The following is a 12,162-nucleotide window of genomic DNA, read 5'->3' as shown; positions in this document are numbered from 1 at the left end:
CTGCCTAATAATCTGATGCGCAGTAAAATTGTCCAATAATAAACAGTAAAACTGGTGATGCATTAGATGTAAACAACTACAGACCGATCTCTCTGGCCACAGTGGTCGCTGAAGTGCTGGATAGCATCTGGATAAATACATCTCGCTAAACGACGCGCAGTTCAGTTTCAGACCCGGGCTTTCCACCGAGAGTGCTATCCTGGCCCTCTAGCTGACTGTACGGTATTACACGAGTAGAACGACCCCAGGTTAGCTTGCTATTTTGATTTATCGAAAGCTTTCGATCTTGTATATTACGACATTCTATGGGGTAAATTAAGGGATGAAACTTCTCTACCTAGGGAAATCGTGCTGTTATTTATGCATAGGTATAATAAGCAAAATAACTTCGTAAGATGGGCAGGCTCTGCCTCGGAGGAGTACGGGCTGGAATGCGGGGTTAGGTAGGAGGGGGCAGACCTCTCCCAAGCTCTTAAGCCTGTTTGTCAACCGACTGATCGATAAGCTCAGCAGGTCCGGCGTTGCGTCGGGTGTCATATTGATGGAGTGTGCGTGAACAATATCAGCTACGCAGACGATATGGTGCTGCTGAGCCCATCGATTGGTGCTTTACGAAGGCTAATGACAATGCGCAACAATGACATAAGCGCACGAGCTCAAATACAACGCGAAAAAGAGTGAACTAATTATTTTCTGGCCCGATACAAAGCGATACACAATCGTTCCGAAATTCAGCTTTTGTGGTACAGCTCTAAATAAAGTTAAACAAGTGAAGTATTTGGGTCACTGGGTTACCGAGGACCTTAATGACAATATGGATATTGAATCCCAGCGCAGAGCGCTGTCCATCCGATGCAACATGTAGGTCCGCAGGTTTTCACGGTGTACGGAGACTGTTAAAGTTGCGCTTTTCAAATCGTACTGTCAGTCTACACCTGCAGCCTGTGGGTTAACTATACACTGCGGACATACAGCGATCTGCAGCGCCTCTGCTATGTTCGCGGCAGCTCATACAGATGGATTTGCGGCCATCATGCGCAAGCAGTGCGCTTCTACCTTGCGCCGCATGCGCGACAGTCCCAACACCATACTGCGTGCGCTGTCGGACCGCTGGGACTCGCCGATGCTGGCTCGTTGGAAACGGCTGCACGCAGTCGTATAGTAATTTACCGTCATCATCGGGAAGTCCACCCGGACCAGCCGGAAATTTATTTTATTTTTCTTAATATGTAAATTAATAAGTTATTACTAACACTATTTGGTAAGTTTGCAAATTGTACTAACAAATATGGATGTAATCTCATTTATGGATGAATCCGAAATAAATGATTATTATTATTATAGTTGCAGGCGTTGACATGAATTTTGTCTTGATATACTGTCTCATTTTACTCCAAGATTTTTTTTTTATGGAATAGGAGGACAAACGAGCGTACGGGTCACCTGCTGTTAAGTGATCACCGCCGCCCACATTCTCTTGCAACAACAGAGGAATCACAAGAGCATTGCCGGCCTTTAAGGAAGGTGTACGTGCTTTTTAGGTACCTATGTCGTATCGTCCCGGAAACACCGCTCACACACAAGGAAGCTCATTCCACAGCGTTGTAGTACGAGGAAGAAAGCTACTTGAAAACCGCACTGTGAAGGACCGCCACACATCCAGATGGTGAGGATGATATCCTAAATTGTGGCGTGTCGTGCGAAGGTGGAATTCGTTGGCAGGAATCAGGTTAAACAGCTCTTCGGAACACTACCCGTGATAAATGCGGTAGAAGACACACAATGAAGCGACGTCTCTACGCAAGGCCAAGTGATCCAGCCGTTCGCAGAGCACTGGGTCCCCGACAATTCTAGCTGCTCTGCGTTGCACGCGGTCAAATGGATCGAGCTGATACTCGGGTGCGCCAGACCAGAGGTGACAGCAATACTCCATGTGTGGCCGGACCTGCCCTTTGTAGAGCGCTAGAATGTGGGCCTGCTTGAAGTATTGCCGTGCTCTATTGATGACGCCCAGCTTCTTCGAAGCCAATTTGACTTTGGCTTATAATGCATATATTGACATTTAAGGCTTCTGTTCCAAGTGACGAGTGATCTGAATGTCACTCCATATACCAACGGAGACTTTTTAGTGCTGAACGCACAACAACACAAGTTTGTGTCGTTAAAGGGTTTAACTTTATGAAATTTTGCCGGGCCCTTCCCAAGACTGCACAACATAATCTCGACTTCAGATACAAGTTTCTTCCGGTTCCCATCGAAGCCATACCTAGGGATGGGCACGGGCAGTGTAAGAAGCATACCCTGTTCTATTATCTGCATAGAAATGCTGCACATCTGCAGCATATCATATTTTGTATGCAGAAGGGTGTAGGGGAATGCATGCATCCTTGCGGGATACCAGCGTTTATGGGTTTTAAGCCACTTAATGAGCATGCACAGTCAATTGTGTCAAATATCTTGATGCTTTACGATCGTAAGACTAAAACAAAAACAAGTAACAAAAATATCACATTGTTTATTTTTGATAACTAATAGTTCATTCAACAAAAAATTAAAAGGTAGATTAATTCAGACTGTTGGCCATATCAATTTATTGATATGGTGATTATACACTGTGCCAAAATGATTCCACAAAGGATCACCATCTTCCTCCAATCCACATCACATTTGGTAAGATTACGAAGTTTCGACCAGGCCACGTGTCATGATGCGAGTTTAACATTTTATAGCCATCCCAAGAAAAACTACTCAACGCCGCTAAAGAAGTAGAAGTTTTCACTTCAAAAATTGCAATTAATTATTACAGTAAGTTCATTATATTGTTATCAGGTGGCACACCTTATCAGGTTCACTGTAGATTTTTTATCAGAGTAAAGAATTTTCTGAATTTGCCGTCATTTGAACGGCCGCCGAAGCTGTGGCAGTGCTTGATTGACATCAAAAAGAAGTGTAAAAAAATTTTTGTGAGAATTAGAAATAAAAATTACTTTTGATTTTTATGACTTTTTTTATGGTTACCTATATAGTTTGTATGACTGAAACTGCAGAAAAAACTTAGAAGGTAGATTATAGTTTCTTTCCTGAATAAATAATATAAACACTAAACATCACTAAGAAACACACTCAAAAGTAATTTTTTTTTTTATGGAATAGGAGGACAAACGAGCGTACGGGTCACCTGGTGTTAAGTGATCACCGCCGCCCACATTCTCTTGCAACACCAGAGGAATCACAAGAGCGTTGCCGGCCTTTAAGGAAGGTGTACGCGCTTTTTTGAAGGTACCCATATTTGTTTGCATTGTAATTTTTCCTGCATCACAAGACCAGTTGCCACCTCTTTTAACAGAAATTACTTAAATTTGAATTTATTGTAACTCGTGAAATCAAAATTTATTTTAGGGTCTGTGTTAAATAAATAAATAAATTAAGAGTATAAATTATATAATAACCTGATCTTAAAAGTATTTTATTTATTTTAATGTTAGATATTTCAAATTTTAACTTTTGGTCTTCATATACGTATCACTAAAGCGCTCCAAATATCTATTAACTGTTGGCCATATCATTTTATTGAAATGCTGACTACCCACTGAGTCGAAATGATTCCACAAAGGATCAGCAACTTCCTCCAAGCCTATCACATTTGGTAATTTGTCTACCAACCAGCTTATATCCTTGGTGTCCACTAAATGATCATTCGCCCCATATATTATTACCACAGGTAAAGAAATTGAACTTAAGTTATATCCAGGTGGCTTCTTGCTACCATATTTAACCACATTTACTGTTTCACCGAAGTCATATTTTTGAAAATCCTCTGCATTCAAACTCTGTCCATATCTAGCCATGTTGCGCAGAGAGGTGCCTGCAGGTAAATGGCTGTATACCATGGCTAAGGTTTTATGAGTAATGGATCCTGGGTGAGAGGAATCGAGAATCCCACAAAGAAAGTTCTCGCAGAGTGGTTCAGAAAACAATCGAATCTGACAGATGAATTCAAATAACACTTGGAGAAAACTTTCTTTAGCAAAAAGTTCATTAATTTTCAATTGAGCTAATAATCCCTCATAAGTTGATAAAATATTCAATAGTGATCTAAAAGACTTTGATTTGGTGTTCTTCACTCTGGTTGCGGGAGATATGCTGATTAACACGTTCGATTTCTTGGAATATTCTGGCCGTTCTGAACACATCACAAGAAATGTCCCGGCACCCTGAGAGAATCCAATATAGTTTAGTTTTTTAACCCCTGTGTTGCTTAAGACGTAATCAATCGTTGCTGGGATATCGTAATAGCCAATTTGATCGATTGAGAAATCCCAAAATGCTGAATCTTTATCAGGGTTTAGAGTGAGATGTCTTCTGGCGTAGTAGTTGCCTCGTTGGTTTCCAACCCACGCGTCGAAACATTCATCAGCGAGGAGATAAGCCAGGCCAGTACTCGTACTAGCGTCCAACCATGCGTCAGAACTCTGGAGTAGTCCATGCATGAGGAGTAATGGAGGCTGCTTCACTCTTGCTTCACATTTCTTATTTTTTATTCTAAAGACCTTCAAGAGATATCCGTCCTCTGTGACAACTGTATGCTCTTCTGAACTGTAACCGTATTTGTTTGCCAATTGTGTGAAGTTAAGAAGTAGATCACTATCATAGCCTAAAAATCGTTTTATTTCCAAACTGTTGGAAAAAATTTGTTGACGAATTATGTTAACAATTATAAGAACTACAACAAGTATGAGAGTGTCCAATGCAATATTTCTCTTGAACAACATGACTGCGACTGACATGGAATGGCAAAGATGAAAATAATTTAAAATCTAAATATAACAATAAAACTCACTTTAAATTATAAATGAAACTCAGACTACATTCATCACATAGACGGAGCGTCTGGACAGAAATTTGAAGTGAAATCTAAGATGTTTCTGTCCTTAGCGCATCGATGACTTATAGTACCTCTGCAAGCTTTTTTTGAGTGAGCATGAAGATTCAGATGGGAAAACAAAATGCAAGCGACCTTGAGAAAGCGAGGGGTATATTTTATTCCAATATGCTACTTAAACTTTCGATAGAAATTACACAGGGTGGTATTTTGTAATGCTACGTGAAGGGAAAGTACTTTTAGATACAGCGACAGGTAGTAGATAGAAAATTGTACGCAAATTAAATAATGGAATGTCTATTATTTTTGAAAATAAAGAAAACTGTCCTCAAAGTTTTTTGGAAATTCGCTTGCCAATCCCGGGAATCGAACCGACAAAAATCTGTTAATGTTACACCCTGGACTTTTATTGCATCGGTCGTTAGGGTATAATTATAAGAATAAAATTATTCAATCGAACTTAATAAATCACATGAAAGGAATACTATGAAATCTGGACTTATAATGTATGGGTCAAGTTAAAGCACTCTTATTCACAGATCCATCTGTTTATTTATATGTTTGTAATTAATAGCTAAATAAAGCATTGCCGTAATGGGTCCAGTAAAATGACGAATTACTATTCAGATAAGACGATAGCAGTTTGCACTTCTTTGTATTGCAGACTCGTTTCTTAGATGCGACATAACTGTTTATTGTTTATTTATTTACTCAGGGGCGTGCATATCATAAAGGCAATTAGGCAGTACCTACCTCGTTATGAACCTAAATAAATATAGCACTAGTGTTAAAGTTAAATTCAGTTTAATTTGGTTCCGTTTCTTTTTATCAAACTTCTATTGAACACCCACTCATAATATTTTTTCTTACTCTAGATACTAAATATCTACGGTAAGCAATCTAAGCTTTTTTCAAAGCTCAACTACAACAAGTTAGATCCACTGTGCCTACCTTACTAGAAAACCAATGCACGCCCCTGCTAATAATCCAACAGCTTATATTACATAAAATTAAGTAATAATTCGGGAATCATGTAGTCTAAAGCCATCGGAAATGTTAAATCTAAGTTAATGAGCTAAACCTGAAAAAAAAAACAATTGCCAATTTTTTAAAGTATTAAAATGGATATAGTCAGTTATTCATAAGAGATAGACAGATGATATTGTGTATTGTGATGATACTGTCAGCGGTTGCCTTGCCGCGTTCGGTGTTTCCACATTTTCCCCCAGTTCACGTTCTAGCATCAATCGGTTCGCGTGTTCTCATAACCATTTGCCATTTTAAGCATTTAGACTTAAATTCAAATATTTTTATTCAAAATAGGATGTGACATCACTTATCGAAAGTCAAAAAAACTACCACCCATTACAAAATGCATGCCTCAGGCCTGAGAAGAATGGGCGCAACAAACTTAGCCGGCTTTTTTTTTCATCAAAAATATGTTTTACAATTAAAGTAACATTTACAAAGTAACATTGTACAATTAAACTTATTATTTAATAGCCTGAGGGCGGTCGCTCCATTCCCAGTCTGTGGTATCATTAAGAAAGTCATTTATGTTATAGTAGCCTTTACCACACAAACGTTTTTTAACAATTCTTTTGAATAACGTAATACATTTGTTTTGAACATCCTGTTGTAAAAGCATATATATCGCCCCACAAAAGACTTGCTAACTCGACTTAGCCGAGTAGTAGGCATTATAAGCTTATGTCTGTTCCTGGTGTTAACTTAGTTCAATAAAGCAATTGTACTTAAGTCTCGTTTAATTTATGAAACAAACAAAAATTCATCTGTACGGCAACCAGAACACCGTATATCGTGGTCCTTCAAGCCATTTAACTATTAATAAGACCAGCGACCCAAACGTGGCGTACATCGTGGTCTTTCGAGATTTAGTTGTAAATCGGGACTGTCGCGACTGAAAAGTGTACACGTACCACTTGACCTAAATTGACAAATTATATTAGTGCATTTAATTAACTACACCATTAACCATAAACAATTACCAAACAGCTTCGAGGAAAAACCAGGAAACCACGCGCTACTATTCAAATTACAGACGCAACGCCAACTAGATTGTTAGATTACCACTAAAACCAGATTTTAAAGAGAAATTGGGAGAATCCAGAACCAAACCGGTCGCCCAATTAGAGAAACGGACACTGTATATTTAAAACATAACTATTACAGAAAATTATAAGCAATTCATTAACGAATACATTGAATTAAACCACATGAAGCAATGCTCCGGTAATCAGACACCGGAATCATATTTACCACACCATTGTCTAAATAAATGTATTTATGGAGGTTTTTATATCATACGTAAGCATCAATTTTAATAAAAATAATAGAAGATATTTAATTTAAAATATTTAGATTTTGGGTTTATATTTAATTTTGCCGTGATAATAAGTGCGCAAAAAATTACATGTCAGAGTTTATTTTGAAAATTCACAATTATTTTATTATTAAAATGAGAATAAGAATAAAATGAATTGCTAGATTTATATTTTTACTCTTATTGCATGACAACAACTTCTGTTGCAACACTACACGTGATTGAAATTCGATTATTCATTTTTTATTGGAAAGGATATATTATATACTAGCTGACAAGGCAAACGTTGTTTTGCCATATAAATTGTTTTGATCTTTTGCTTGCTAGTTGATAAGATATGGCGCTAGTTGTAGTAGCTTTTGTAGTACACATATATATATATATATATATATATATATATACTACAAAAGCTAAAGTTTGATTAGATTCTGATTATGGGATCCATGTCAAATTAATTAGTGTACTTTAGATGCGATAAAAATTAACAAATAAAAAAATAAATAAAAGGAAAAACCAACTTTAAAAAAAACTATTCCGAAACAATACATATAATATGCACTAAAAAGTAAAAATATAATTGCGTATTTTTATACAATTTAATAAATCTAATTCTAGTTACAATAATTGTTATTTTTGGAGTCGGTGTCAGCCAATGTAGGTGTGAATTTTTCTTAGAATATGGTTCAATTGTTTTGAATCCATTTTATGGTATACATGTGAAGGATCTATATACATATCCTTACCATGATCACTCTACAGTTTACCTACACTCACTTGAAAATCGTCGAACGGAGAATAATATGACAATTTTATAGACTCTCCATTTTTGTTAAGTAATATTTACTTCAGATGTCCTAAGGTTGGCACTAGAAATAAGTCATTGTTTTATGTTCCACCAACAAGTACTAAATATTTTAAAAATACTTTTATATATCGGGCTTGTAATAAGTATAATGTAAAATTTAATTATATTGTATTGATGTATATTGGAAACATTTTTAGTGTGTGTACAATTTTATATGTATTCTTGTAAATGTTTTAAATTCTGTTTGTTTCCCAAAGAGAGATAAAGAAATAGACGATACGCTGACAAGCATTCAAGCACTAAATTTCCCATGGAATCAGTTCGTGAAACTATAGATTTGTGACCAGACAGACTATTCAGCCAATGGCAGTCATTTTGAATAGAATTATTTTTTATTTATTGCTGAGGCTTCAAAAAATAAATACACTGAATTTAAATTGAGATCACACCACGTCCTAAAAAAATAAATGCATTCTTGTTTGTAAAGGAACTGAGGTCGGACCAGGTATTTTTTGGATTATGTTTTAGCATGCAGATGGTTTTATATGGAATAAAATTAAGGAAAGAAATTTTTTTTTTCTTCTGAAACGTATAAGTAGAAATAAAAAATAAACTTAAGATTTTTAAACAAGCAATAAACAAAAAGACATTTTTACTACATAGGATTCAAAAAATGGTCATTTGGTGACGTCAGGATACATATAAAATAAAGCAAAAATTTTTAATTGTTGCAAACTAAAAGTAACGTGGAATTAAAACTAAATCGTATGTAACTTACAGATTATGTTAACTAATTTAAATTTAATTTCTTTAGTGTTTCGATCTGATATAATTAACATACTGATTTACAAGTGGGAGGCTCCTTTTTTACAGGAAGCCGGCTAGATTGTGGGTACCATAACGGCGCCTATTTCTGCCGTGAAGCATAACTAGTGAAATTACTGACCAAATGAGACTTATGTCTCAAGGTGACGAGTGCAATTTTAGTGCTGCTCAGAATTTTTGGGTTTCTCAAGAATCCTGAGCGGCACTGCATTGTAATGGGTAGGGTGTATCAATTACCATCAGTTGAACGTCCTGCACGTCTCGTCCCTTATTTTCATAAAAAAACGAGCATGCGGGTCACTTGATGGTATGTGATCAACTTGTAACACACTCTCTTGTAACACCAGAGGAATAACAAGAGCGTTGCTGTCCTTATAAAGCATCGAATAAATGTACACATGAATTCATAAACTGAAATCAAATTGTTATGTGGCGAGTGAGGATGAACCTGGGGCACCGTAGTGAAAGTCAACGGTCCTACCTATTGCACCGATGCTTTTTTGGAGTTTCACTTTGTTTTATCACGTGCATGGAACAATTAACTTATGCAAAAAACTTGAAGCACAGACCCACCATGCACATATCATGTTAAACTTTAAATAGCCCTATATGAAGAGATTCAAACTCCATAGTAGATAAAGAAACGGTAAAATGTCGTAATCCATGGTTCATTAATCTATCCTATCTCTTGAATCCGATATGAACTTTGCACAATCGAAGATGAAGATTTGTGTTGGCAAAGTTTAGATTAGGATTGTGATACCTAATCTTTCACTATTTGTGTTGTACGAGAGTTGGGAGCTGTTCATCTGCTAACTTTATCCATAACTTTATTCATTTTCGTCACGCAAATATCTTTCTATATTACGAATAGATGTGCCCGCTACTTCTTTAGCGTTTTTATAGTATCTGCGTACTATAAGATCACGAACGCGTGTAAATATAGGGGGATTTATTGCGAATTAGATAAATTCTATGCTTAAAAACACTTTCCATTATACTGCAAACACCTATCAAATCTCTTTTCTCATTGACTTTCAATTTAATGTCGATATAAACCTCTCAAGAAACTTCCATGCTGTGATCTTCAAGGGTTTTTGCAAGTGGATTATCAGCTTTTTAAAGTCATCCAAATTAGTTGTTGTTTGAACCCAAAGTCCGTGAACGCTGTTATCTCGACGATAGTCTGTCTCTTCGTCAATTTTGAAAATTTTGAAGGCTTCGGTAAGTAGTTAGTTATGTATATTACAGCCATTGTAAAATACTCTATTTGATTGAAACGATTGCAAAGAGTGGCCCATCTCACGAGCTTAACTTTTTGGTAAGTGGTATATGGTAAATGGTATATGGAAAATTCAGTAATTTATAAGAAATATTTATAGTGACGATTCAGAAGCGCTATTAAGCCTATTTGAATAAAGTTTATTTGACCTTGATTTTGACTTTGAAAAATTTAACCTGTTGCAAATAATCTGCCATTTCAATCAAAGAGACTGTAATATCCGGCAAAGTATTTACATTGACTATTTATGATAATGCAAAATTATGATTTCAACAATATGGTTATCGTATCCGAGGTTCTCGAGGGTGCAGAGAACGAATTTGGGATCATTTTTGAAATCCAAGATGGCCGCCGCGCAAAAGTATGATTTCAACAATATGGTTATCGTATCCGAGGTTCTCGAGGGTGCCGAGAACAAATTTGGGATCATTTTGGAAATCCAAGATGGCCGCCGCGCAAAAGTATGATTTCAACAATATGGGTATCGTGTCCGAGGCTCTCGAGGGTTCAGCGCGCGGCCGCGAAAACGTGGAACATCTTCTTGTAGTAGTCTTGTGGAAGTATTTTACTTACTTTATAAAGTATATACTTAAATAAATGTGTAACACGTGCTTGATATATACTCCCATTTTAGTGCTATTTAAATAATCCGATTCGATGATAGAACCAAAGATAATTGAGGTAACTGTTATAAGATAGATTCTTTAAGCAATACTTAGGTCTGGCCATAAATACTAATAGTACATTTGAATTTGGAATCTGTCATTTTTATATGATTGTTCATTGAGTTTTCTCATTTTGGCGCCAATACAATGTACAATATTTTGCGATATTAAAATGGAGTGGGGTGATAAAGAGAACCGAATCGCTGTGATTGCATTACAGAGAGTAAGTATGGAGCCAAATGCCATTTTTTAAATTCTCCGTACGCTTGGTATTGTTGTTGTTTGTGTACCGGACTATTGATAGGTACAATGAGACCATCTCTGTTTGTGACAGAAAAAGATCTGGCCGTCCACCTAGTGTTCGTACGAAAAAGGTAGTCAAAGCAGGAAGGGAAAGAATTCTCTCTCCAAACTTTTATAGTTAGGTGCGTTAGAACTCTTTTTTTCCATTTTTTTAATTTGTTTATTTCCTGAACATCAATATTTATACGTACTACTTGATACCAATATACGCCTTAAGATAAAGTACAGGTTTATTTCAACATCCTGTATAGTACACCTACATTGGCTCCAAAAATAACAATTATTGTAACTGGAATTAGATTTATTAAATTGTATAAAAATACGCAATTATATTTTTACTTTTTAGTGCATATTATATCTATTGTTTCGGCTTGGAAAGTTTTTCGCCAATAAAATGTTTGTGTACCGGGCTAGGTACAAGGATCTCCTCTGTTTGTGACAGAAAAAGATCTGGCCGTCCACGTAGAGTAAGTTAAAGTAATAAATTATTTGTATTATTATATATATATAGTAGAGGAGTCTAGTTCGAGTTTCGAGAATCACTACTCACTTTTAATTCTAGTTCTTCTATTTCCATTCTATCATTTCTATTTCAATGTAATTTTTTAAAAACCAAATAGATAATTCCCAGATAGCCGAACCCTATCTGTGTTTAATAAACGCGAAGTAAAGTAATTCTAAATTTAAGTTAAATTAGTCAGTTTGGTTTCTTGTCACTTCTTCTCATTAGCTCAATCCTTTAAGAAGTGGCGGTAAATTCAATAATGAATAATATTTTTTTAACATTCATAAGTGTCATTTCCGTGACCGACATGAAAAAGTGATTTTGATTTGATTTGATAAAACTTTTTGTATTTATCTTACGTTTGTCACTACAGAATAACATGACAGCGAGAAGTTAATTTAAACTAGGAGTAACTTTACATTGCGTTTATTTATTAGATAGTACAGGTATACGTGGCGACTGAAAAAATATTTCTTCATTTTATATGTAGATACGCATAATTTAAGTTCCAAATACTAGTTAAAACATGAATAGCATATTTAATCTTTGAA

The 12,162-nt window shown here is 35.9% G+C and overlaps 2 protein-coding genes across 2 annotated transcripts in view; one reads left to right on the top strand and one right to left on the bottom strand.

Annotated features, from left to right (window-relative positions):
• LOC126969794 (uncharacterized) overlaps positions 1–12,162 on the top strand; it is a 251,226-nt gene that overhangs the window by 60,509 nt on the left and 178,555 nt on the right. The gene's annotated exons all lie outside the window — the stretch shown is intronic.
• LOC126969806 (lipase 1-like) overlaps positions 2,500–12,162 on the bottom strand; it is a 39,216-nt gene continuing 29,553 nt past the window's right edge. Inside the window, exon 2 of the mRNA XM_050815374.1 lies at positions 2,500–4,378. Within this exon, the coding sequence (XP_050671331.1) occupies positions 3,498–4,378 (881 nt within the window). The 3' untranslated portion in view covers positions 2,500–3,497. The remainder of the gene's footprint in view (positions 4,379–12,162) is intronic.

The sequence above is a fragment of the Leptidea sinapis genome, chromosome 19, assembly GCF_905404315.1.
Source record: "Leptidea sinapis chromosome 19, ilLepSina1.1, whole genome shotgun sequence".
Lineage (NCBI taxonomy): Eukaryota > Metazoa > Arthropoda > Insecta > Lepidoptera > Pieridae > Leptidea > Leptidea sinapis.
Note: the sequence above shows the minus strand (reverse complement) of the source record. Positions and strands in the feature narration are given on the sequence as shown.